At 42.5% G+C, this 26,592-nt stretch overlaps 1 protein-coding gene across 8 annotated transcripts in view; it reads left to right on the top strand.

The window, feature by feature from the left end:
* Nucleotides 1-22,125, top strand: part of nebl (nebulette) — a 63,246-nt gene extending 41,121 nt beyond the window's left edge. The window contains exons 1-31 of one of the 8 annotated variants that reach the window (XM_055230300.1): nucleotides 2,293-2,369; nucleotides 2,763-2,873; nucleotides 3,168-3,275; nucleotides 3,355-3,465; nucleotides 3,860-3,970; nucleotides 4,309-4,416; nucleotides 4,496-4,606; nucleotides 5,078-5,185; nucleotides 5,266-5,373; nucleotides 5,507-5,617; nucleotides 6,520-6,630; nucleotides 7,160-7,261; nucleotides 8,784-8,888; nucleotides 9,183-9,293; nucleotides 10,317-10,415; nucleotides 10,984-11,088; nucleotides 11,551-11,658; nucleotides 12,063-12,173; nucleotides 13,210-13,323; nucleotides 14,202-14,315; nucleotides 14,471-14,575; nucleotides 14,757-14,861; nucleotides 15,249-15,353; nucleotides 15,722-15,814; nucleotides 16,089-16,193; nucleotides 16,674-16,851; nucleotides 18,321-18,413; nucleotides 18,808-18,900; nucleotides 20,140-20,258; nucleotides 20,538-20,746; nucleotides 20,823-20,850. In XM_055230300.1, coding sequence (XP_055086275.1) covers nucleotides 2,349-2,369; nucleotides 2,763-2,873; nucleotides 3,168-3,275; nucleotides 3,355-3,465; nucleotides 3,860-3,970; nucleotides 4,309-4,416; nucleotides 4,496-4,606; nucleotides 5,078-5,185; nucleotides 5,266-5,373; nucleotides 5,507-5,617; nucleotides 6,520-6,630; nucleotides 7,160-7,261; nucleotides 8,784-8,888; nucleotides 9,183-9,293; nucleotides 10,317-10,415; nucleotides 10,984-11,088; nucleotides 11,551-11,658; nucleotides 12,063-12,173; nucleotides 13,210-13,323; nucleotides 14,202-14,315; nucleotides 14,471-14,575; nucleotides 14,757-14,861; nucleotides 15,249-15,353; nucleotides 15,722-15,814; nucleotides 16,089-16,193; nucleotides 16,674-16,851; nucleotides 18,321-18,413; nucleotides 18,808-18,900; nucleotides 20,140-20,258; nucleotides 20,538-20,714 — 3,261 coding nt within the window. In that variant the 5' untranslated portion in view covers nucleotides 2,293-2,348 and the 3' untranslated portion in view covers nucleotides 20,715-20,746; nucleotides 20,823-20,850. Of the gene's footprint in view, nucleotides 1-2,292; nucleotides 2,370-2,762; nucleotides 2,874-3,167; nucleotides 3,276-3,354; nucleotides 3,466-3,859; nucleotides 3,971-4,308; nucleotides 4,417-4,495; nucleotides 4,607-5,077; nucleotides 5,186-5,265; nucleotides 5,374-5,506; nucleotides 5,618-6,519; nucleotides 6,631-7,159; nucleotides 7,262-8,783; nucleotides 8,889-9,182; nucleotides 9,294-10,316; nucleotides 10,416-10,983; nucleotides 11,089-11,550; nucleotides 11,659-12,062; nucleotides 12,174-13,209; nucleotides 13,324-14,201; nucleotides 14,316-14,470; nucleotides 14,576-14,756; nucleotides 14,862-15,248; nucleotides 15,354-15,721; nucleotides 15,815-16,088; nucleotides 16,194-16,673; nucleotides 16,852-18,320; nucleotides 18,414-18,807; nucleotides 18,901-20,139; nucleotides 20,259-20,537 lie in introns of those variants that run through there. The other 7 variants (XM_055230299.1, XM_055230302.1, XM_055230303.1 and 4 more) reach the window with 7 other exon arrangements.
* The last annotated feature ends 4,467 nt before the right edge of the window (nucleotides 22,126-26,592 follow it).

The following is a 26,592-nucleotide window of genomic DNA, read 5'->3' as shown; positions in this document are numbered from 1 at the left end:
CTTAATCCCTTCTCTCTCATGTTTGAACCATGACAGAGAAACAAGTGTCTGGGATAGTCACAGGCGTTGTTTCCTCATGGTTCTCATCCATGTCTTTGATTGGGTAAAACTGTCTGTTCCTGGTAGTTCCTCGCGGTTCTTCTCCAACTGAATAACTTTTAGAACGTCTCTAGTCCATCCACTTGTGGATTGTCTCTCGCTATCTATGACATGCTGATAAGTGACATCAGCAGAATCAGCCAATCAGAGGAAGCAGTAAGAGTAGAAATAGCCTCCTCTGCCAGTCAAAGTGGGCAGTGGGTGGGGCCGTGTATCCTGGTTAAAATGGCCAGAGTTTGTGTGAGTTTTGGTTGTTCTTAGGTGAAGTACCGACTGGAGGCGAGACAGCAGCTCCAGGAGGCTCTGTTCACAAAACTACCTAAGACTCTGGAGCTACAACAGGCCAGAGAGAGTGGTCGACTGAACAGTGAGGTGAGACCGTGTTTAGACTGAGTTTAGACCTGGTTTAGAACTGGTTTAGACCAGATTTAGTCCTGGTTTAGTCCTTCTATAGTCCTGGTTTAGACTGGGTTTAGTCTTGGTTTGATCCTGCTGTAGTCTTCGTTTAGACCGGGTTTAGTCCTGATTTAGTATTGTTTTAGACCCTGTTTAGTCATAGTTTAGGCCTGGTTTAGTGCTGGATTATTTTTGGTATAGACCTGATTTAGTTATGGTTTAGTCTTTGTTTAATCCTGGTTTAGTCCTGGTTTAGTCCTGGCGTAGTCCTGTTGTTTCCTGGTTTCTTGCTGCAGTGAGGTGAGACCTGTAGTAGTCTTGGTTTAGTCCTTGATTATGCAGGTCATCAACAGATTTTAGCAGCTATTGTTTTAGCCTCACTTTTACTGCTTCGTTAATGTGCGCTTACAACAGTAGTCGTTTTGGAGTTCTCTAAATGTATCTTTCATATTGTGGTCATTTCCAGAGGCACTACCGACATGAGGGTCTGAAGTCTCTCAGCTCCAGTCTGTACCACCTGCTCCCCCAGACCCCAGAGACCAGGTTCAACCGAGAACTCAACCAGGTCCTCAGCCAGGTACCAACTCTGTCACTGACACTGTCAAAGTAGAACTTTGGTTTAGTTCAGGTTTAGTCCTGGTTTAGTCCTGCTTTAATACTGGTTTAGTCCTAGTGTAGTCCTGGTTTAGTTTGGTTTAATGCTGGTTTAGTCCTTGTTTAGTCCTGGCTTGGCTTAGTCCTGGTTCTTGTTTTCTTTCTGTTCAGGTGAAATATAGGGAGCGGCTGCAGAGCTGTCTGTTTTCTCAGCTCCCACAAACCAATGAGACTCTGAGAGCCAAAACTGTGTCTGACATCACTAGCCAGGTACTACAACTACTACTGCTGCTGCTACAATGCTGCTTGGAGTATTACTACATTTATTCAGGCTCACTCCTGTGTTTCAGGTGAAGTACAGAGACAGTGGGAGTAAGTGGGCGTCTAGTTTGTTTTCCAAGCTCCCAGAAACTCCAGAGACAGTCCACGCCAAAGCCCTGTCCCAGATCTTCAGCAAGGTCAGTCCTGCTTTAGTCCTGGTTTAGTCCTGGTTTAGACCTGGTCTAGACCTTGGTTAGTCCTGGTTTAGATCCGTATTCTGACATATCTGTCTGCTTTCTCAGGTGAAGTACAAACAGGACTCCAGCTGCAGAAGTTTGTACCATCAGCTGAAAGAGACTCCAGAGACACAGCTGTCCAAAGCCCTGCAGGACCTCTACAGCCAGGTAAGGACTAGACCAGGTCTGGACTAGGGTATCCTGGTCAAAACTAGACCAGGTCTGAGCCAGCATCCTGGCTCTGGTCTGATCACAGTGCTGCTTTAGTCCTGTATTGTCTCTGTGTCCCTCAGGTGAAGTATAAGGAGCAGGTGAGGAGGACTCTGGCCCAGACTCTGTTCTCTGGACTCCCTCAGACCTCAGAGACTCTACAGGCCAAACTCCAGTCTGAGCTGCAGAGCGAGGCAAGGACTAAACACACACTTCAAATCAAACTTTACCTACCGAATGATTTTATTAGCACTAGTATCCAGTACAGTAATGGTGGTAACGACTTGTTTTGATACAGTATAATAATATTCTATGAGCAGAAATTTGTGAATGGTTTAAATGAGATATGTTTTTGTTGCGTTAGAGTTTCGGTGGATTCTAAGGTCCATATTTAGGTCATTCTTTTTTTGTTTGCATTGACAAATTGTGTCTTTGTGAATGTAATATGAAATGTTTGTGTGTCAGGTGCTGTACAGGAGGGAGCGTGAGGAGCAGAGCCACAGTTTGTTCTCTGCTCTGCCTCAGACTCTCACCACAGAGTTTGTGAAAGACATGGCACAGACACACAGCCAGGTAGGTTTCATTAACGAACTGGACCATTACTAAACTAGGGACTAAACCAGAACTGGACCAGGACTAAAGCAGCGCAGTGTCCTTGTTTATGTCAGTCACACGATGTGGTGAGATAAACCAGTCCTGGGTCTATTCTGAGCTCTTTATCTGAGTGTCTCCTCTGATACAGGACACTCCAATGTGGCTAAATGGAATAGCATGACTGACACCATTTGGGAAGTGACAATGCTAACTGTTTTAAAGTACTCAGTAGCTTATTTGTTTTTTGTGGTTGGTTTTGGTTGATTTTAATGTCTGGTTTGGATTTAATTAGGGTTACTCTCAACATATCAGCAAATTCTTAAATAAACCCCTCTTTTTTCCATTTTGTGTGTGTGTTAAATATTTGTGCAGGTGAAGTACAAAGAGTCGATGAAGAAGGACTGCAGTAATGCTCTGTACCACACACTTCCTGAAACTCTTGAGACGCAACGAGTCAAAGAGATTACCCAACTACAAAGCCAGGTAAGAGACAGCAACAGGGCCAGTGGAGTAAAGCCAGAGGAGCAGAGCCAGAGGAGCAGACAGGAGCAGAGCCAGAGGAGCAGAGCCAGAGGAGCAGAGCCAGAGGAGCAGATAGGAGCAGAGCCAGAGGAGCAGAGCCAGAGGAGCAGAGCCAGAGGAGCAGAGCCAGAGGAGCAGAGCCAGAGGAGCAGAGCCAGAGGAGCAGAGCCAGAGGAGTAGAGCCAGAGGAGCAGACAGGAGCAGAGCCAGAGGAGCAGACAGGAGTAGAGCTGTACTGATGTTTGCTTGTTGCAGGTGAAGTACAAAGAGGGGAAGAGGGCCCTGTGTCAGAGCCTGTACTCTCAGCTCCCTCAGACGGCAGAAACGCAGCTGGCCTCCAAGATGGCCGACCTCAGCAGTGATGTAAACATCATTAAACTATACAAACATGAAATCTAATGACATGTTTAAACAGGACTGACTTTCTTGTATGTGTCCTCAGAGTAAGTACAGAGAGGAGGGTCTGAAGACTCTGTGCCACAGTCTGTACTCCCAGCTGCCCGAGACTCCTGACACCGCCCTTGCTAAAACTGTGTCTGAGCTGCAGAGCCAGGTGAGAGCATGGCATCATGGGAAGTGGATTCAGGCCTGTCTCTGTCTTTAGTTCTTTGTATAAATAGCAAAATTAAATTGAATTCTGTCTACCGGACAATGTTTTTTATAGTGAATATTTAGCCACCTATCCAAGTAGCTTCTACAGTTCTGACCGGAGACTGGTGAGTCACTGCACATCCTAGTTGTTTACAGTAAGAAGTCCATTGGACTGCCCTAAGGTGTCCCTGAGCCATATTTTGCATGATCATTCGTGCCCCTAATGAGTGATCTGACACCGATTAGTATAGTCCGACTTTCCTTATTGCTTCCTTGGTTTTGGTTTGGATTTAAGGATGGAGTTGTAGACCTTACCTGGGCAACAGAGAGATTACACAGACACGTTGTTGTTCCAGGCCAAATACACAGAGGCGAGTAGAAAGGAGGCGAGTAACAGTCTGTTTCACCATCTGCCCTTGACCCCTGAGATCCAACACGCCAAGGAGGTCACCGAGCTGCAGAGCCAGGTAAACACAAAAACACACAAGTACACACAGCCCTATGCAGGTACATACAAGTGGATTTTATTGCACAGACTTTAAAAATGCACACACTATTTACACAGGTGAACAAGTAAAGCATCAGGGACTATTGTGTGATGTTAGTACAAACATTTAATAGCAACATTAAAGCCAGAGAGTGACAAAAGACATTTAGAACCCTGTAAGTCACACACCCCAATATTGCGCTGCTTCATATTGCATTTTAACAAGCTGCTGATGAAATAAGTATTGCACTTTTATTTTGACCTAATTATATTAGATACACATTCACCTGCCCCTTCCCGCCTTATGTGTGTGCTCAGGTGAAGTACAGAGAGGGTCAGAAGGAGCTGAGCAGCACCCTCTACAGTCAGCTCCCTGAGACACAAGAGACCAGGTTTGCTTCAGCCGTGAGTGAATTGCAGAGCCAGGTACAAGCTGCAGACAGAGGAAGACAGACACTGGTTTAAATGGTATAAAAGTATGATTTAATATTATCTATGTGTGCAGCTTGTGTACAAGCAGCAGAGCAGAGCTGACCTAAGCAGTTCCCAGTTCCACGTTCTACCTCAGACGAGAGAGACAGAGCTCGCCAAGCACCTGTCTGAGATACAGAGTGAGGTTTGTGCACTCTTTATCTTTGTTTAGATGAGACTGAAAAGAACTTAAGTACTCACAAAAAATCATCTCCTGTCCTATGTCCAAAAATCCAAACACTCCTCATCAAATTTATATATAGCACTTTTTTGGACACTCTGAGACACTTTACACATTCACTCCACACTCGGTGGTGGTAAACTACAATTGTGACTGACAGAAGTGAGGCTGCAAATCTGCACCTCTCCCATTACCGGCACTCGCACATGCGACATTCAGACTTGGCAATGTAGGTTATGTGCCTAGCCCAAGCACACAATGTCAGTTTTTGCCACTGGCAAACCACTGTGGCACCTGGTATTCCCAGTAGTCTCCCATCCAAGTACTAACCAGGCCCAGTCTTGCTTAACTTCAGAGATCAACGCGATCAGGCTTTGACAAAGAGGTCTGGCCTCACTAAAGTCACTTATACTTATTAGGTTGTTTGTGTTTCAGGTGTTGTATAGGAAGGCACGTGAGGAGCAGAGCCAGAGCCTGTTCTCTGCTTTGCCTCAGACTCTCACCACACAGTTTGTGAAGGAGGTGTCGGAGGTTCTGTCTGAGGTCAGAGGTCATGCTGCAGCCTTTCTCTCTAGTTCTCCTGGTTCACTTTGACAGAATAATATTTACTGTTTGCGTTTCAGAACAAGTACAAAGCGGGTAAGAAGGAGCTAGAGAGGAGCCTGTACTCTGTGCTCCCTGAGACCAAGGACACACAACATGCCAAAGAGGCATCCCAGCTCTGCAGCCAGGTCTGTGCACAGACACACCTCCTCCATTAAACTGTTTTATTTCATTATGTCAAATGTATGGTGACTGGATAGATAGACGGACAGACAGACAGATCGATAGATAGTGACTGGAGATTGTGTTGTTCCTCCACAGAAGGCATACTCGGAGGAGAGCCGCAGGGAGGCGGTCTGCAGCCTGTACTCTCATATGCCTCAAACCATCGAGACTGTCTTCAACAAAGAACTCTCCAAAACACAGAGTGATGTTAGTCAGATGCCCTCCCATCATCTCCTCTCTCTCTCCAGACACCTCCTCATTTTGCCCCTCTCTCCAGATACCTCCTCTCTCTCCCTCTTCACTCTTTCCAGACACCTCCTCCCTTTCTCCTTCTCTCTAGACACCTCCTCCCTCTCCCTCCTTCTCCTTTTCTCGAGACACCGCCTCCTTCTCCCTCCTCCCTCTTTCGAGACACCTCCCCCCTCTCCACAGAGGGGACTTTGACCATGCACAACATGTTGGAGATGATAGATGAAGAGAAGTAAACGTGGTAAATGTCTGATACAGAGTTGGACAGGAACGGTGCTGAAAGACCAGAGCCTGCAGGAGGGTGACTGACAGAATGCAGCATTATTGTTTAAACTGTTTTCTGGAGCGTGAGGAGAGAGAGCGCAGATGTGACACAGTGACACAGTGACCTACTGACACCCAAAGGACCCAGAGGAGCAACCTCACTCCAGAGAACTCACCCAGTTTGCCTACTCCAGACACTTATAAAGACAAAAGAGGAAACACACATAACAAATACTTCAAAATGCTTTGTGTGTGTGCGGAAGCAGGTATCAGATTATGGGCACTAAAGTCTGTACACACTTAAAACATGGGGACCTGCCTCCTGTATTATTAGATCAGCAACATGGTTTAATGTTCAGATCTGGATTCAAATAGATTAAAGTTAGAGTTTAGGTTAAGCTTAGGGTTTGGGTTTAGGTTAAGTTTAGGGTTTAGGTTTAAGTTAAGATTAGGCAAATGGTGACTATGGTTAAAGTTAGGATCAGTCTCCAATAAATGTCTCCAATATGTGTGTGTGTGTGTGTGTGTGTGTGTGTGTGTGTGTGTGTGTGTGTGTGTGTGTGTGGGTGTGGGGGTGTGTGTGTGTGTGTGTGCAGAAGTTGTACAAAGAGCAGTTCAACAGAGAGAAGGGGCGCAGCAGCTACAGTCGCCTCCAGAGTCCGCCCCAGGTCCAACATGCCCTCCAGGTGTCCAAGAACCAGAGTCAGGTGAGAAGAACTGATCTAGTCCTGGTTTAGTCCTGGTTTAGTCCTAGTTCAGCCTTGGCACAGTCCTGGTTTCGTCCTGGCTCAGTCCTATTTTAGTCCTGCTTCAGTCCTGGTCCTAGGTTAGTTCTGTTTCAGGTCTGGTTAAATCCTGGATTAGTCCTGGATTAGTCCTAGTTTAGTCCTGGTTCAATTTTGGTTCAATCCCGTTCAGTCCTGCTTTAGTCCTGCTTTTGTTCTGTTTTTAGTCCTGGTTCAGTCCTGCTTTAGACCTGGTTTAGTTCTAGTTTAGTCCTGATTCACTCCTAGTTCAATCTTGAATTAGACCTGGTTTAGTCCTGGTTCAGTCCTGGTTTAATCTTGGTTTAGTCCTGATTCTGTCCTAGTTCAGTCTTGAATTAGATCTACTTTAGTCCTGGTTCAGTCCTGGTTCAGTCCTGGTTCAGTCCTGATTCAGTCCTGGTTTAGTCTTGGTTTAGTCCTGGTTAAGCCCTGGATCAGTCCTGGTTTAGTTCTGCATTCTGTCTTTCAGGTGAACTACACTAGGTCTCGTGAGCAGTTGCATCAGTTCCGCTCTGCTCCAGATCGACCTGATATCCTGAATGCTTCAAACGCCACTAAACTCGCCAGCGACGTAAGCATCACTGTCACAACTGCCGCCATGACTACTTCATCTACAGCACCCATGTCACATACATAGGCTGTATATATTGTAAATGTATGTAGCTAACCTGCTAAGTGAGCATGGGCGTTATTACGGCTCCCTTGACTCTGGCTTCAATCCACTTTACACTGAAAACCCACGGGCCCTCTCTCTGTAACTGCTGCAGTGAGCCCCAATGTCGCTCTCGCTAGCATTAGTTAGCTTAACCAGCAGTGTGGGCGGGAAGGGAAATACCTCGCTCCGGGTTGGCTCTTTGGTTGCTATGATACTCGCTGTCAGAATTCCAAATGTGGAACTGGGGTCCAAATTCACCCCTATAGCTGCTCGTCTTGATTAGCTTCATTTGGCTGGAACAGAATGCTACAGGTGACATCACACTCTCTGAGTCTACTTCTTTATACAGTCTATGGTCACATAACCCCCGTCTCCACGACAACCGCATCACATAACCACCGTCTCCACGACAACCACATCCCTAAACCCTCGTCAGCTCCAGAAAGTGCAGGGGCCAGTTACATAACACAACAGAGACTGAGTCAGAGAAGCATGATTTATTCACATCTGAGGTTTGAATCAGAGCAGCAAACTCCCACGCAAATATTACAAATGTTACACAAATAATATACAAATGTTAGCTACACATTTTAATAATAATAATAATAATAATAATAATAATTGTAGTAATTCATGTATCATTCTATAGTTGGGTTAATGATGCACTATGTAACTAAAATATTCCACAGTATGACCTTAAAGGGCCATATTATGTTATTTTCTGATCTATGTTAAAATTTTGTTTCCTCGTCAAAATCGTACTTGGAGTTGTGTTTTGTTTCATTCACATGTTTAACAAACAAATCCTGCATTTTTAGGCAGAGTTATTCTCAGAAAACACTCCAACTTGTGATGTCATGCGGTAATACAGGAAGTGCTCCTGTCTTCTTAAAATCCATACACCTTCATCATTTGGATAATTTCAGCTCTAGAATTGCCAATCTCTGCTGAACAAGATATAAAAGGAGCTGTTAGCTTGAAAACTACTTCATGACATCACAAGGTAGAACAGAGCATTTTGAGCTTTGGAGATGTAGACAGCTGTAGACAATAAGTGTGTTAGTGTTACTCAAACATGTGAATGAAAAACACAACTCCAGGTGTGTTTTTGAGGAGGTCACAATATTAGAACATGGCTTAAAGCTCACAAGAGTCAATGTTGTGTAATATAAACATTTAACAAAAAGTAAACATTTAATCTCCTGGGAGACAGGCAGGTGATTTATGAGCAATATAAACACCTGTAATTCAATAAAAAAAAAAAAAGACTTACATAGTACACCTGTATTTTTTTTCATATGAATTTGTATCTGCAATATAAGATTAACCACTAAGATACTAACCTCAAAGATCACGAATGGACAATATTACCTTAAACTTTTTAGTCTTTAGTGTGTGGTTTTAACTGTAACTAATGAGTTTATATTTATATTCACAGGTGGCCTATAAGAGCAGCTCTAAGGCTCCAGTGCTCAGCGACGGATCTCTGCTCTCCAGAACTGACATCCAGCACGCTCAGCAAACCTCCAGCCTCATCAGCCAGGTATGACAGGAGCAGAGACACATAGGACACACACACAGAGGAACAGACAGGTGACGAATACACTCCCAGCACACCTGCAACCTCAACAGCCAGGTATGACAAGTGCAGGCAGACCTCTAATCTCATCAGCCATGTACAGACAGGTGTACATAGGTGAATTATTAAATACTGAAATGAGTGAGTAAAGTTTTAACTGCACTTTAGCCTATTACTCACGTATCACATTTATGTTTTGTAATGTTTTCTAGCACAGGTGAAGTACAGAGTGGTTATGTGATTGTTATTGTTGCACAGGTGAAGTACAGAGAGGGGCTGGAGGAGCTGAGGGGACACAAGCCCTGTTATAACCCTCTGGAGTGTGTCTCCTTTAAACACACTCAGGCTGCAGGCGCTCTGGCATCACAGGTCAGAACACTACAGAGGAGTTATCGGTGAACCACAACTAAACTGGGTCTAGATTCAATTAAAGGCACTGTCCCTGATTTTTACTGTCTTCAAAACATGAAAACAGGAACTATTTCATTTTAAACAGTTTGCAGCAGACCTTGAGAGATTCCTAGCATCCTAATCTGATGCAATTTGTAAGATAACATCAAAACTAGCATATCATTAAACACAATAAAATGAGATGGAGACAGAACACAGCAGACCTCAAGAGCTGCTTATACAATATACAATATTGTTCAAATACATGGACAAAAGCTTTGTACAGCCACTTTAAGGTCTAAACTAGGACTAAATCAGGACTAATTGAGGTCTAAACTGAAACTTGGATTAAGATCTACTCCCATTGTTGTCTGTACTTTTTATAAACGGTGAGAGCTTTGCATATTTTTCAGCATGTTTTTTTTTTTTTTTTCCTGGAGAAGCTCTGGTTAAATCAGTGAATCTAAAAATCTGATACAAAGAGACTGTCAATGTGCTGTGTGGGAGGAGCAAGTGAAGAGAGAAATGGAGAGAGAGATGAGTAGAGGAGGAGGAGAGAGAGGGAAAAGAAGTGGGAGGAATAAGAAAAAGAATTATAGGAGAGATAGAGAGAGAAGAGAAAAGGAGCAAAGGGGAGAGAGTACAGAGAAAGAAATGGGGGGGAATAGAGGAGAGAAGAGAGATGGAAACAGGAAAAACAGAGTGAGGAGAAGGGAAGAGAGAAAAAGAGAGAGTGGAAGAGATGCAAAGAAGAGTGAGAGAGGAATGAATCACAGATGTTACATAACGTTTTGTTTTGCTTCATAAAAAAACACAGACTCTGCTCCATTTGACCCTCTCCTGTGCATCCTCTGCTCCATCTGACCCTCACCCTCTTCTCTGCATCCTCTGCTCCTCTCACCCTCTCATTTGCTTTCTCTGCTCCATCTGCTCCTCCTCTACATTCTCTGCTCTTCTGACCCTGCCCTCTGTTACTCTACCTCTCTCTGTCTCTTTCAACAGGTGAAGTATAAATCGTCTCAGAGAATAGAGTCTGGGTGTGATGTCCCAAACCTGCTGCAGCTGCAACATGTCCTCCACGCCTCCAAACTGCAGAGCAATGTACGTACATTTATATATTTATTTGAATAGGGACGGATACAAAAACACTAACTGTAGCACAACAGCCCGATGATCATAGTGCTTATAGCCGGAGCTCATTCACTGACCTTGTCACCAGAAGGGCTTTTATGTATGGGCAAGATCAAGTTAAGATCTGTTCCAAATTCAAATTGAGCTCAGCGTAACAAGCACTAGATTAGAACACATAAAAAAGTTCAGAACCAGGACTAATCCAGGACCTAACCGGGACTCAATCAGGGCTAAACCAGGACCTAACCAGTACTAAACCAGCACCTAACCCAGACTAAGCCAGGACCAAACCAGTATTTACTCAGGACTAAATCAGATGTGATCTAGGACAAGACTAAGATAGTTCTAAACATAATCTAGGACCAGAGCTAAACTGGGATCATATCAGGACTAAATCAGGACTAAAACAGGGCTAACCCAAAATTAAACCAGGACCTAACTGATCAAGGAGGGGCTAGATTATAAGAACAAATATATAACTAATTCTAAACTAGTTTTAAAGCAGGACTTTGGTGTGGTACGTATGTGTGATTTGCAGGTGGAGTACAAGCGACAGTATGAGCAGAACAAGGCTCAGTATCACATGGTTCTGGACACAGCGGAACAGCGCCACCATAAGGACAACGCAGTGCTGCACTCACAGGTCTGTGCTCTGGGATTAAGCTGCCTCTGTGTCATATGTTATAGTATTATTATTTTTAATTTAAATAATTTGGCAATATCCACACTGCTTACTTTATAGAAGACTGAAATCTGAAAACCAAGAATCCCATCCATCCATTTCAGAACATGATTGTAGAGGTCTAAACTACAGGCTTAGAAGCTTTTACTTATAATAATAATAAGACCTCATGGAGACACAGGCAGGGCATCTGACACACAGGGAGGGCATCTGACACACAAGGTCAGAACTTGTTTATAGAAGTCTAAACTACAAATTGAGCAGAATAAAATCCCATACATATACATATATACATCTGACATACAGGGAGGGCATCTGACACACAGGGAGGGCATCTGACACACAGGGAGGGCATCTGACACACAGGAAGGGCATCTGATGCACAGGGAGGGCATCTGATGGTTTGAATAATTTGTGTTTCAGGTGAAGTACAAAGAAGAGTACGAGAAGAACAAAGGCCGTTCACAAATGGAGTTTTCCGACACAGAAGCCTACAAAGTGTCCAGAGAGGCCCAGAGGATGACCAGTGAGGTAAGAGGAGCAAAGGATGATCTGTGAGGTAAGTGTGAGCAGAGGATGACCAGTGAGGTATGGAGGTGCAGAGGATGACCTTTGAGGTAAGAGGTGCAGAGGATGATCTGTGAGGTAAGAGGAGCAGAGGATGACCTGTGAGATAAGAGGGAGCAAAAAATGACTAAAGGGGTAAGGAGGAGCAGAGGATGACCAATGAGGTAAGAGGCACAGAGGGTGATCTGTGAAGTAAGAGGGAGCAGAGGATGAGCGGTGAGGTAAGAGGAGCAGAGGATGACCTGTGAGGTAGGAGGAGCAGAGGATGACCTGTGAAGCTCCTTGTTGTTACTGTTTTAAACATTAGATGTCTCCTGTACAGGTCAGATCAGCTGTTTGATAGCAGATCTCTTCTTGTGTTCTTGCAGAGAGAGTACCGTAAAGACTTTGACGAGCAGATTAAAGGGAAGCCTCTGATGGAGGTGGACCAGACTCCAGGATATAAAACGGCCCGTCTCGCCTCCTCTCTCCTCAGTCAGGTACAAACAATCTAGGACATCCTCATAATCCTAATCAGAATAATGCCTGTACAAGATGCCTTGCCTCCTCTTTACTCACACACATATACAGTAGCTGTACTGAGGTACTGTTCTTCTATAACAGCATCTACACACTGACCTCTTGCTCCATACACAAATATCCTCTGCTGTACATTTCGACTCCGTCATTCAATACTGAATATTTCAGTGCAGAAGGAGAGCCATCGGGGCCCAGGGCAACTGTGGCACAGGCTTACCTGTTATACAATCAACCGGTTTCACAGTATTTGTCTGCGAGGGGAGTTTAAGCACTTTTAGCAGTAAAATACAATAATAATAGAAAAGCTCAAACAAAAGGAGAATCATCAGAACGACTCTGCCAGAAATCAGCACCAGACTGGCCAACAGTCTGTATCCACAGGCTGTGAGGCTCCTGAACTCTGCCCCTCTCCCCTCTCAACCCTCTCTGCCCCCCTCTCACGGACAAAAAACACATCCAACTCTTAATAACACTGAACTGGTTGCATTGTTGCATTTTGTCATCATTCTCAGGTCCCTGTCTGTATGTCATGTTTTGTGCACCTTACTTGACACCATCATGCTGCTACAAGAACTGTCTCATGTTGTACTGAAGCCACACTGGGTCAATGTTTACACTTGGGTTTAAGGGGTATTTATTATTTATGGGTTTGCACTTTATGGGATGCTCCAAATGCAATTTTGTTGTACTGTGACAATGACTACAAATAAATTGAATTTGAATTTGAATTTGAATTTGAAAAGTCTCTGTGCAGCTCAACAGGTAGGCTCATCAGATCCAGAGTCAGGGTAGTTTGAGGAGAACTGCTGAAATCACATGATCCAATAATCCTTAACATATGTCCCATGCTGCACTTCTTGAGTGAGTCAAAATCTCAAATGTTAATTAAAAATGTAGTTTAATTTAAAGTATAAAAACTCAGCTCAGTATGCCGGCCAGCTGGCCACAAGAGCGGCCAACCATGACCATGACAACCATGTATGTTGTGTTTTCCAGAAGGAGTACAGGAAGGACTTGGAGGAGTTGAGGGGGCGGGGCCTGTCAGGAGCTGGGTTAGAGGAGACCCCTGATCTGCTCCGAGCCAAGAACGCCACCAACATACTCAGTGAGGTACTGACTCCACTCTACTGGAGTTTAGACTGTAATCTTTTTAAGTAACTGGTTCAAACAAAGCAGAACTAAAATACTTTAAAGGAGCACTCACACTGGCTCAATGGAACCATGCCCAAGCATTAATGCCCCTAATGCTTTGATACGCGTGTCCAGTGTAAGTGCAGATCATTTGTGCCCAGACGCGAGGTTCAGACTTAAGCATGGAGGAGGGGCCAATGCACAGAGCTAATGCATACACACACACACAGGCACCACTTTAGCACGAGCCCTGTGTCAGGTGCACTGATGCAACTGTACAATTAAAACAGAACACACATTAAAACACATGGCAGATCAGTAGGATAGTGGACAGAGATAGAGTTGCAGTCTCTGGTCTCCTGTTTAACTCTCACTGCTCCTCCTGTTGTTAAATCCATAAACTCAGAAGTATCACAACAGATTCATATAGAGATTCATTATGGAGTTAAAAAATAATATAATTCTAAAAAGCATACAGAATTTCTTTAAAAGTTTAAAGAAACTAAACTTTTTGAATATGCTTAAGTAAGAACAAAGGTTAAATCAAGATGTGATTCAGTTATTGGTGTAAAGTTATGGAATGAACTAAGTGATGAATTGTAATCATGTACTTCTTTCTTAAGGATTAAAAAATGTCTCAAACATAATATTATCTGTGATTATCAAAATTACATGTAAAACTGAGAGCTGTACTTTTGTCTTTTGCTAACAATTTGTGTTTTACTTGCGAATGTGTTACTGTAAAGCTGTTTCAGTAATAATTTATACAATGATACAATATAATAATTTTATTTACTAGGCTAGACTATATAAAAATGTGTTTATACTCAGTAAATTTGAGTTTGTTCTATGTTCAGAAGGAGTACAGGAAGGACCTGGAGGAGGTGAGGGGGCGGGGCCTATCAGGAGCCGGGTTAGAGGAGACTCCGGATCTGCTCCGAGCCAAGAACGCCACCAACATCCTCAGCGAGGTACTGACTCTCCTCTCACTCAAACAAACACCAACATCCTCACTGTGGACTAGGTTCTGTGTTAAGGGGCTTAAACCTTTAGAGGTTTAGTCCTAGTATTGTGCAGTCATGTGTATTTGTTAGTAGAAGTGTATTCTGCTGATGTGTTTTTATAGAAATCATACAAACAGACAGAGCAGCTCAGAGAAAACTCGTACGGCTCCGTCACAGACACTCCAGAGCTCCTGCACGCCTCCTATGTTAAGGACATCTACAGTCAGGTACTCAAGGGTCAGCTCAGGTTTAGTCCTGGTTTAGTCCTGGTTTAGTCCTGGTTTAGTCCTGGTTTAGTCCTGGTTTAGTCCTGGTTTAGTCCAGGTTTAGTTAGTTGGTGGGCAACAGTGTGTCAGGGTGGGAGTGTATACTGTTCACTAACATGATTGAATCTTTTGTGTTTTGTAGAAGAAATACCGAGACAAGGCAGAGAGGCTGAGGAGCAGCTACAGTTTGGTCCCAGACACCCCTGAGATGGAACGAGTCCGAAACAACCAGAAACAACTCAGCTCTGTGAGTCCAGTTAAACTAAACCTGAGACACCTCAGCACTGTGAGTTCAGTTTAACTGAAAAACTCACAAATACTTGGCCAGATTTGAGTGCACTGGAATCTTCTACTCCAACCTTGGTTCTTGTTGCTGGGTTTCAGATGACATTCTATAGGCCAATAATATTTAATACAGATGTGGGCATCTAAAATTAACATTGTGATAAAATGCAGATTTTTGTTGTATTAGTCTAGTAGTCACTAATGAAATGATCAGGTTCAGCATTTGTGAATTTACCTTGGGATATTTCTTATGAAAGTACAGTGTAATCAAGAGGTAAATTTTTAGAGCAGAGGGGGGGGGGGGGGCTAAAAATGTGTCTAACCCTAATCGCCTTCTCTCTCTTTGCAGCTGCGTTACTGCTGGGACTCTAAGCTAATGAGAGGACTCATGTCTTCAGTCCCAGAGACTCCAGAGACTGTGCTGGCCCGAGAGAACAGCAAGAAGATCAGTGATGTAAGTGTGACTTTAGAAAACTTCCGATCGCATTAGGACAGTTTATAACAGTTTATAACACTTTAGCTGGTTAGAGCAGTTTAAAATGCTTTTGAATGCTTTGGGACACTATAGAACAACCTGAAAGAACAGCAAGACGATCAGCAATGTAAGTCTGACTTTAGTACAGTTCATAGCACTTCAGAGCAGTTTACTCATAAGTACAGCTTAGTTGTTTACTTGTACCAGTTTAGAACAGTTTAGCACTTTCATAAAACAAAAACAATGAAAAAAATGTAAATTGTTTTACATATTTGACATACTCATCATGGATAAGTGTACTGCTCACAGTAACATCAAACTTTTTTTTGTAATGTGTTTCTTTGTAGGTTCATTATAAAGAGGAGGTGGGCCGAGGGACTCCAGTGACTGAGACCCCAGAACTGGAACGAGTCCGACGCAACCAGGACAACATCAGCAATGTGAGATTAGACCAGGACTAGACCAGGACCAGACCGTGACTGAAGCAGGACTAAATCAACATTAAATGAACAGTTTATGAACACTGAACCATGACTCAACCATGACAGAACCAGGACTAAACCAGGACTAAAACAAAACCAGACCAGGACCAGACCAGGACTGGACAAGGACTAGACTGACTGACTGACTAATCCAGGACTAAAAAAGAAACTAAACCTGGTCCAAACCTGTTCTATACCAGGACTAAACCTGCTCCCTGTGTTGTATGTACAGGTAAAGTACCGCAGTGGCCTGCAGGAGCTGAAGGGGCGGAGTCTGACTCACCTGGACACACCTGAGTACAGACGAGTGCGCCGCAGCCAGGACGCTGTCTCCATGGTAACACAGCATCAGCGATGGAGGTGGAGCTAATGAGAGAAGAGCACTGAAGTAACGTGTGGCACCGTTGATCACCAGACTAATGCACACGATCTGTACCAGGACTAACACAGGCCTGGACCAGGACTAAAACTGGACTAAAATGGGACTGGACCAAGACTGAACCAAAACTAAATCTTGTCTAAAACAGGCCTTAAATAGAACTGAACCAGGTCTTAAACAGGGCTGACGCAGGACTTTACCAGGACTGAACCCGGTCTAATTGTTCTGTTTCTTCTGTTTTGTAGCAGGTGCCAGCAGAGTCCAGGTTTGATTCCCTCACAGATCTGTATTTAACTTTAAATCACTTTTGTGTTTTACCTCTGACCAAATGCACCTGTGTGACTGAGTGAATGCACTACTTTATAAATATATGACATTATTGGACTATCTTGGTCTTGTACTGACTCCAGTCTGACCCAGTCTCTCTGCTCTCCAAAGGCCAAGTACCATGAGGACTTCGACCGGTCCCGCGGGCGAGGATCTGCACTGGGACTGGACGAGCCGGGGATGGAGCGCTACCACAGAGCCAATCAGATGATCGGGGAGGCAGGATTCAGCCGAGGGACACATTCCCAGAGTGTGGACATGGACAGAAGGCCCGGGGGCATCATCGTGGGTCAGTATCAGAGTTTAATAAGCAGCACAGGGGTAAATGGTCAAATATAACCCATAAATATACTACTACTCACAGGTGTCAGGCAAACGATAGTTTCCTAATTTAAAGGATTTTATGAGGACTTTTCTCCATTCAAAAGATACAATATGTTAATTTGAATTGAGTAATTGCTACGGTGCTATAATCGCTGAAAACAATGTATTAACATGTTCTATAAGTTTTGGCGCTCTGAGTCTCGCCATCCTTTGCTCTCTGCGTTAAGTCTCTCCCCCTTCAGAGCGCTATCACAACACAATTAGCGTGCATCCCACTAATGAAACCGCTGCACGTTGTATCAGGTTTGTGAAGTTGTTGTGTACAGTTTTGAATAGCAAAAGATGAAGTTTAAATCTGTCAACTGGAAAAATCATTGTAGGAGTGAAGACGTTTGGCTGCTCATCCACGCTGCTTCTTCAGTTCTGGTCAGATTACTGCTGGACACTGCCTTACATCTGTCTGAATAGGGAGGGGCTAACCACACTGAAACTGTAAACATCTCTTTTCTCCAGTTTCAGCTGAAACTACTCTATTCAACCTTTAATGACCCTGCTATTGTTCTCATTGTTCTGGGTCTGAGGATGGAGTTATAGGTGGGGGAGAGATTATGTTTTAGGCTCCCATTCCTGTTTAAGGAAGGATTGTCTAACAAAAATAGCTTTTTTAACAGGTTTGTATCATTGTCAAGTGTGGGAGCATGGGTGATGTAGGCTTGTGGGCGAATCACTGCACAAAATCTTACAACTAACCATAAGGAGGGTTTGAATAGGCCCAGAAAAGATAACTAGATTACTCAAACGTGCATGGATGACATTTAAAACCTCTTCAGACATGTTTTTGATGAGGGAACAAAGTTATAAGATGGTAGAAAACAAAAAAAAGGATGATTTTTTCATAATACCTCCTATTTAAAGACATTTCAGATCTGCTTTAAATAGTGACAGTGAGTGTACATATTTTTACGTTTTATTTTATTTTTTTATCTTAGCTAAACTATAAACAATATTAGTCCAAATAAATCAGAAAAAAATATCTAAACCAGTATTTTCCAAAGTGCAAGTCAGTGCCCCCAGGAAGTCGGGATCAGATTTCAAAATATATTTAAGAATTATGACATGGTACTTTTAATTTTTAATGGAAAACTGAAACTCAAATAAGTAACATTAAACCTAATTAAACATGTTCTAAAATTATTATCACTGTTTCACAGTTGGGCCTGTGTCTGTTGGAGGGTTGTTATTGGGGGGTCCTGGACTGAAGTTTGGGAGCCTTGAGGCTCATCATCTTAAAACACCATATGTTCTTTACAGTGAATGATTTTGTTGAATGTTTGATTAATTTATTTATTTTAAAATCTGAGGCATAGACCTTCATCAGGCTGCACAGTTCTGTTGAATTTAAACATTTGGAGTGTTTTCTCTCTGGTCCTGAAGACCTGAAGGTTTGGAGAGCAGACCCAGGATCCATCTTTGATTTTGACCCTCTGGAGGACAACATCCAGTCCAAGAGTCTGCGACGCATTTCTGGTACCAGGACTAGGGACAAACCAAGGCTTAAAGCACGACTAAACCAGGACTGAACAGGACTAAACCATGACTAGAACTGAACCAGGTCTAGGACTAAAGCAGGTCTAAACCAGGACTAGAAGTTTAGTCTTAACCAAGATTAGGACTAGAGCAGGTTTGATCCTGCTCTAATCCTAATCCTGGTTTTGTCTTGAATAATCAAGACAGGACCAGGATTAAGACTAGAGCAGGATCGAACAGGACTAAACCAGGGACTCAATCAGGACAAAACACAGACTAAACCAGGACTGAACCAGAACTAAACCAGGACTACACCAGGGCTAAACCATAGACTGAATCAGGACTAAACCAGGACTAAACAAGGCCTTAGACTAAATCCTGGTTTTTGTCTCAGATCGTGTGGAGCGCAGACAGACTCGCTCACTGCCTCAGAGTCGAGCTCAGTCTGTGTCCTCTGAGCTGTGGGACCAGAGCAGTGCTGACACCGGTACAAAACAAGAATCAAAACTACACCAAAACCATAACGCACCAAGAGTGAACCCACTGTATATATGTTATACCTGCACACGCCCACACACACGTTACACTTGTCCTGTACTAACCACATGTCCTCTGAGCTGTGGGACCAGAGCAGTGCAGACACCAGTACAAAACTACAACCAAAACTGTACCAAGAGTGAACCCACTGTACACCTATACACACCTATGAGTCACCTGTTATGCTCATACATACCTGCTCTCATGTGTACACACCTGTTACACCTCTAGACAACTATACATACCTGTTACACTTATACACACCTGTTCTCACATGTACACACCCTTATACACACTTGTTACACTTAGAAACCTGTTACACACCTGTAAACATCTATACACACCTGGTACACTTATACACACTTGGTACACCTATACACACCAGTACACACTTGTTGCACTTATACACACCTGTACTCACCTGTCTCACACCTATATTAACCACATCTTCACAGTCCGTCTGCAGAACCTGAGAATCACTGACCCCGGTATAAAATAAGCCTAATTTTATCCACAGGTCTGGTTTACTTGTGAGCCTTCTCTGTGCTGTGGTGTCTCTCACATCTGAAACTAAAACATCAAGTTAAAGTTTGGACACATCATTCAGTTCTTACTTTTAACACCTCCATGGAAAATACCTGCAGCACTCTGTACAACAGACTGGGCTATATGACCAAAAGAAATCATATTTTCCCCATATATTGATCGATCTTGATTTAAATTTGTTTGTCTTAAACAACTAAAAATAGCTTTAAATGTAAATTTGTATTATATAAACAATACAAACTTTTAATCACTGTCATTAACACAAGAAACATTCAAATGTGTGCTCCAAACCACAGTATTTTACTGGCAGACGATTGGCTGCAGACATCTGAATTAAAAAGACCGAACTGATCACTGACCATTAGACTATTAGGGCTAAACCTTTATTATCACTGGATTAATTGCATATCTCTAATTTACATCAGTGGAACTGGATTACCACAACTATAACCCTTTATCTAAACCAGAAGTGATTGGAATGTGTCCAGACTTTGGCTTGTGATTCCCACACAGGAGTTTGAAAGGGTCTGAGGAGCACAGAGTGTGTGTGTCACTGTTTAACCCAAACTCAGAGCAGGAGGAGAGCAGCCCCTACAGCTCATAGCACTCCTCTGTTTTCATGGTGTTTCTGTCTAATCCACAGCTCCTGTGCTTCCCGGGGCCTACCAGCAGGTGGCGCAACAGCAGCAGTACGGATATATGCACCAGACGAGTCTGTCCTCAGTGAGATCTGTCACCTCCCCCCCACATGCCCCCAACACGGTACTGAACCAGGACTAAACCATGGCTAAATCAGGACTGAACCAGGGCTACACCAGGACTGAACCAGGATTGAACCAGGACTAAACCGGGACAGAAATAAACTTTACACCTGTTACACTTATACAAACTTGTTACACCTATGCACATCTGTTATACTTATGCACTCCTGTTACACCTTTACACACCTGTACTAGACTTTATAAAGTATTTTATAAAGTTTCTATTTAATATGCTTCAAATGTTTGTAATGCAATATACCACCCTGTCTTCCGTGTGCAGCGCGTGTACCGGGCGCTGTACGACTACGCTGCGCAGGACCACGATGAGGTGTCCTTTAAAGATGGAGACGTGATCGTGAACGCCCAGCACATCGATGAGGGCTGGATGTACGGCACCGTGCAAAGGACCGGCCAGTCAGGCATGCTCCCGGCCAACTACGTGCACACCGCCCTCTGAGAATCACACCAGATGCCCTAGCCTCCTGCATCCTCCTGTGGCTTGTGTGTCAGTTGCACTCCCATCCTCTTACATCCCTGTGTGTCAGATGCCCTCCCATCCTCTTACATCCCTGTGTGTCAGATGCCCTCCCATCCTCTTACATCCCTGTGTGTCAGATGCCCTCCCCTTGTCCTATATCCCTGTGTCAGACAAATCAAAGTATTATATCTTTTAAATGGGGAAGGCCTTCATGGAGGTCTTCTCAAAAGCCTTCAAATGAGGAAAGAGCATTTCAGAATGATGAAAAACCTACAGTTACCATAGCGATTAACAATTTAAAACTAAATATTGTATTTTTTGAATGGAGAAAAGTCTTCAAAATGTCACCTGTAACAAGACGTTGAGGTCCATGTCTGGTTAAGCAGCAGATGTTGTGTTGTGGTTGGATAAATACAACGGGAGAATGGACCTTGTGACTGATAGAAATGATCAGGGAAACATTTGTGAACTTGACTCATAAAAACAGAATGACACCGAATACTGACTCTGCTTCATCTGATCTCACTCATATGCATTTACCAAGAAACTCAAATGATTCCCAACACATAACAACTTTTATAATGAAAAAGTGTATTTTTTTTAGATTCTGTCTGAAACGCCCTGAATCCCTGTTTGAGTCCAGCATGCTGTCTGTACATTTGTAAGAGATTTTTAGCTGAAAACTGCATCCTTTTTTCCAACATAGCAACTTCCTTCTAATAAACTAAAATAATGAGGTGTGAATCTATAGTGCCCTCTCCTGGTCAGAGTTTTTCTTCACTGTTTTGCAAATCTGCTGTGACATTTTTAACCCTCTGCACTGGACTCTCAGCCTGAGATAAACACATTAAAGTGCATATGACAGGTTTTCATGTTTATCTAATTCTGACTTTGTTTGGTGGGATAGTACCTGTGCTAAATATTTATCATATGTTTTACATCATTTGAGAGAAAAATGACAAAAATACAGGAAGTAGGGCTGAGTTCTGAAATAAACACAGCAAAGTGTTAATGCACATGAAGGCATTTTTGTGACTGTTTAAATCTTTAACTAAATAAAGGTGTTGTAATTTATTTTTACTTGACTAATCATAACTATTATGTCATTTAGACAGGTGTTGGCCTTTCTTTACAGTATGATTTCTACATATGTCACATCTGCTGCACGTGTACAACCAGGAAGTGAAATTATAAACTTTACCACCAAAACAGAAATACTAGTGGAAACTTGGTATGGCTTTTAACAAAATTTTAAATCTACTTATGTTAACTATGTTTTAGTGAAATAGTATATCCTGTCACATGCACTTTCAAATGTTTGTGGAGGATTCAGTCTGTTCTGTTGCTACATAATCCACTTCTGTGTTCAAATAAAACTGTCTCACTACTGAAGGTGTCTGAGGTTTATCTGAGAGCCTGGTTTAGTCCTGGTTTAGCCCTAGTTTGATTCTAGTCCTGGCTAAAATCTGATTTTGGTATGATTAAAAAAATGAAAATAAAAAAGCTAACAAACATTTGTGGTTGGGGTGTGCCACCTGCTTGTCTCCACACCTGTAAAAACATTCTGCATTCTTACTCGGAGCAGAATCTCCACTGATCTCTGACTTGCCCTGATGGAGATAGAAAAGTGCACAGTATGGCATTAAATCTTATCATAATATTTTATTTATAATAGTAGATTCATTATTTATTTCTATAGGTATAATATCCACAGTATGTTTTTTGTTTGTTTGTTTGTTTGTTTTTATTTAAGTCACTAACTCATTTGCTCTTAAAAATGACATACTAAGGCTCTGTGCTGGAGTTAAACCGGGACGCACACTTTTCCCCCACACAAACTGACACCTGGCTGCTGTGTGCGTGCATTTGGAAAGAACCAGGAGGCTGCACAGTGATGATGGAGAGTGTGCTGAAGTCCAGGGACTCGCAGAGGACGCACATCCGAGTGGATGGAGCGCCCCTGGCCGGGTAAGAAGTGGAGTCACACCGTACGCTTTTGAGTAAACTGTCTGGAACTTGAAAAGGCAAGGCAAGTTTATTTGTATAGCACAATTCGTACACAAGGTAATTCAAAGTGCTTTACAGAATAAGAAAGACATTAAAATCATACAAATCAAAACATAAATAATCACAAATAATCATCATAAATTTACCATTAAAAGAGAATAGTGCAGAATAAAAACCTTTCATTCTTATGCACAGCTGAACAGAACTGTTTTGAGCCTGGATTTAAACATTATCAAAGTAGAGGCCTGTCTCACATCTTCAGAATGTTCCAGGTTTTAGCTGCATAAAACTTAAACGCTGATTCCCCATGTTTAGTCCTGACTCTGGGACCAGCAGGAGGCCAGTCCCTGAAGTCCTCAGTGTGCGAGATGGTTCATATGACTCTAACATGTCGGAGATGCACTTTGGACCTAGGCCATGGAGAGACATACACAAGCAGAGCTGCTTTAAAGTCAATTCTTTGAGCCACAGGAAAAAGCATAATTCTGGGGCCGTTTCTCCACAGATCTTGACTAGGTTGTGGTAGTGGTCGTAGCTGTAGTAACAGATTGTTGGGGAAGTTACTGAAAAAGTAACTAGTTACTCATTACTAGTTACTTGTAAAAAATTTTATATACAACCCCAATTCCAATGTTATTGTGACGCTGTGTAAAACACACAAAAAACACAGAATACAATGATTTGCAAATCCTTTTCAACCTATAGTGAACTGTATAAACTACATATGATATATGATATTTAATGTTCAAACTGACAAACTTTATTGTTTTTATGCAAATATTCACTCATTTTCAATTTGATGCCTGCAACATGTCCCAATAAAGCTGGGACAGGGACAACAAAAGAATGGGAAAGTTGAGGAATGCTTAAAATCCACCTGTTTGGAACATTCCACAGGTGAACAGGTTCATTAGAAGCAGGTGAGTGTCATGATTGGATATAAAAGGAGCATCACCAAAGGGCTCAGTCATTGACAAGCAAGGATGGAGCGAGGTTCAACATTTTGTGAACAACTGCATGAGCAAATAGTCCAACAGTCCAAGAACAACGTTTCTCAACGTACAGATGCAAGGAATTTAGGGATTTCATCATCTACGATCCATAATATCATCAAAAGATTCAGAGAATCTGAAGAAATCTCTGCACAAAAGCGACAAGGCCAGAAACCAGAATTGAATGCCCCTGACCTTTGACCCCTCAGGTGGTACTGTATTAAAAACAGACGTGAATGTGTAAAGAATATTACCACATGGGAACACTTCAGGAAAACATTGTCAGTTAACACAGTTCGTTGCTACATCTCCAAGTGCAAGTTAAAACTGAACCATGCAAAGAGAAAGCCACAAATCAACAACACCCAGAAACACCACCAGCTTTTCTGGGCCCGAGCTCATCTGAGATGGACTGACACAAAGTGGAAAAGTGTGCTGTGGACTGCTAAGCAACTGAAGTTGTACATTCAGCAATTTGGGACAGGATTCCTTCTGCAAAGCTTCAACAATTAGTGTCCTCAGTTCCCAAACGCTTATTGATTGTTGTTAAAAGGAAAGGTGATGTAACACAGTGGTAAACATGCCCCTGTCCCAGCTTTATTGGAACATGTTGAAAACATCACATTGAAAATGAGTGAATATTTGCATAAAAACAATGAAGTTTATCAGTTTGAACATTAAATATCATGTTTTTGTGGTTTATTCAGTTCAATATAGGTTGAAAAGGATTTGCAAATCATTGTATTCTCTTTTTTTTTTTTTTTTAGTTTTACACAGCGTCCCAACTTCATTGGAATTGTGGTTGTATTACACCACTTAGTTAAGAAAGTTACACAGTTTAGGATTCCTTTTTTGCAACATTGTATGAATGAATCAAATGTGTTTTTATGTTTTATTTAAGACATTTGAACAGAGTTAAACAACACCTGAGTTTAAAGTTTCCCAAATGGCATCACAGAGGGTCATGTGTTAAACAGAGCTGCTCCTCTGAGGCACTTCTCTGCAGAAGAACTCAAGAACTGTGTTTTAGTAACTGTCATTTCGTTACTTTTTACAGTAATGCGTTACACTACTAAGTTACTTTAAAATGCAATGTAATACCAGTATTAATAACTAAGGTACACCTACTAACACTATAGTATAGTAGTAGCAGAAGTAGTAATAGTGGTAGTAGATGCAGTAACTTTACAGTATTTTTTTTTCTTGACATCTGAGACAGAAGCTCTGCTCTAATATTTGTTTAAACTCAGATTCCAGGATTTTTTTTTTTTACAGTGAACCTGAACCACCTCAAGTCCAACTATCTCTGTCTCTGTGTCTGTCTATGTCTCTGTGTCTGTCCCTGTGTCTGTCTCTGTCCATGTCTCTGTCTCTGTGTCTTTCTCTGTCCATGTGTTGGTCTATGTGTCTGTCTGTGTCTGTCTCTGTGTCTGTCTCTGTGTCTGTCTATGTGTCTGTCCCTGTGTCTGTCTCTGTCTATGTCTCTGTGTCTGTCTCTGTCTCTCTGTGTCTGTCTCTCTGTGTCTCTGTCTGTCTCTGACTCTATGTCTCTGATCTGGTCTTTGGTCTTTGATCTAGTCTTGGATCTGGTTCTGGTTCAGGTTCCAGCCCTACACAGTCAGTGTCCATGGAAACCGCACGTTCACGTCCCATTGTCTTCTACTTGTCGTCTGACCCTTGACCCCGGCACGTTCATCTGTGTTTACACCTGAGATTCTGTTCAAACAAACAGGTTGCACCCAGGTGTGTTTAGTCCTGGTCTAATTGTGATTCAGTCCTGTTTTTGTCCTGGTTCAGTCGTGCTTTTATTTCTCAGAACTTCTTTACTTTGTGCACATACACATTAAAATCATTCACACATTGGCATAAAGTCTGGCAAACTCACAAAGTTAAATTTAGCAAAAAAGAATCCAATATGCAGAATTCCATATTTTAATACAGGAGGTTTCTGCTTACCTTTTATTTGACTCGACCACTACTTTGGAGAATGTCAGTATGGAGATTCTACGACAGGGGTGTCAAACTCATTTTGGTCTGAGGGCCACATACGACTTAATTTGATCTCAAGGGGGCCAGACCTATGAGCGGCGGCTGCAGCAGTGGTGCAGCAGAGCAGTGCGCCTAAGCACTGCGCATGCATTGCGTGGCGTCGGGAAGAAACGCAAATTTTTTATTTTTTTTAATTCTATAATTAGCAAAAATAAAAATGGGTGCAATTAAATGGTATATTTATCTACATTTTTATGAGCCTTAAGAATTACAACTTATTAAAAAAATTAATAAAAACATTTTTTTATTTTTGCTGAGTATATTTTTATTACAAATCAGCTGAGGGCCGGATCAAGTCTGTAGGCGGGCCGGATCCGGCCCCCGGGCCGCATGATTGACACCCCTGCCTTAAACACAGCCCTGCGTTAGAACAGTGCTCACAATCACTTCTCACAGATGCAAATCAAAACCACGCGTTTTCTGAAGAAAAAGAGGAGCTGAAGCGGAGCAGGTACAGCTGGTCTCGACGATTTTATATTTAATTATTCTTTTGACACACAGTGATTTTAGATTTTACTGGACAAGCACTGCTTGCCTGACTGCACATCACTGGAATGTAGATTAGGTTAAAGGTCCTATATTACGCAAAACTGACTCTTGAGAGCTGTAAGACATGTCATCATTTTGTTACCTCCTCAAAAACATACCTGCAGTTGTGTTTTGTTTCATTCACATGTCTACATCTCCAAACCTCAAAATGCTCTGTTCCACCTTCTGAAGTTTACGGCTACCTTTTACTTTTTGTTCAGCAGAGATTGGCAATTCCAGTGTATGGAGTTTAAAAACACCATGGAGCACTTCCTGTATTA

Source organism: Periophthalmus magnuspinnatus, chromosome 20 (assembly GCF_009829125.3).
Source record: "Periophthalmus magnuspinnatus isolate fPerMag1 chromosome 20, fPerMag1.2.pri, whole genome shotgun sequence".
NCBI classification, from domain to species: domain Eukaryota; kingdom Metazoa; phylum Chordata; class Actinopteri; order Gobiiformes; family Gobiidae; genus Periophthalmus; species Periophthalmus magnuspinnatus.
The sequence above is the reverse complement of the archived record's forward strand: the minus strand, read 5'-3'. Positions and strand labels throughout refer to the sequence as shown.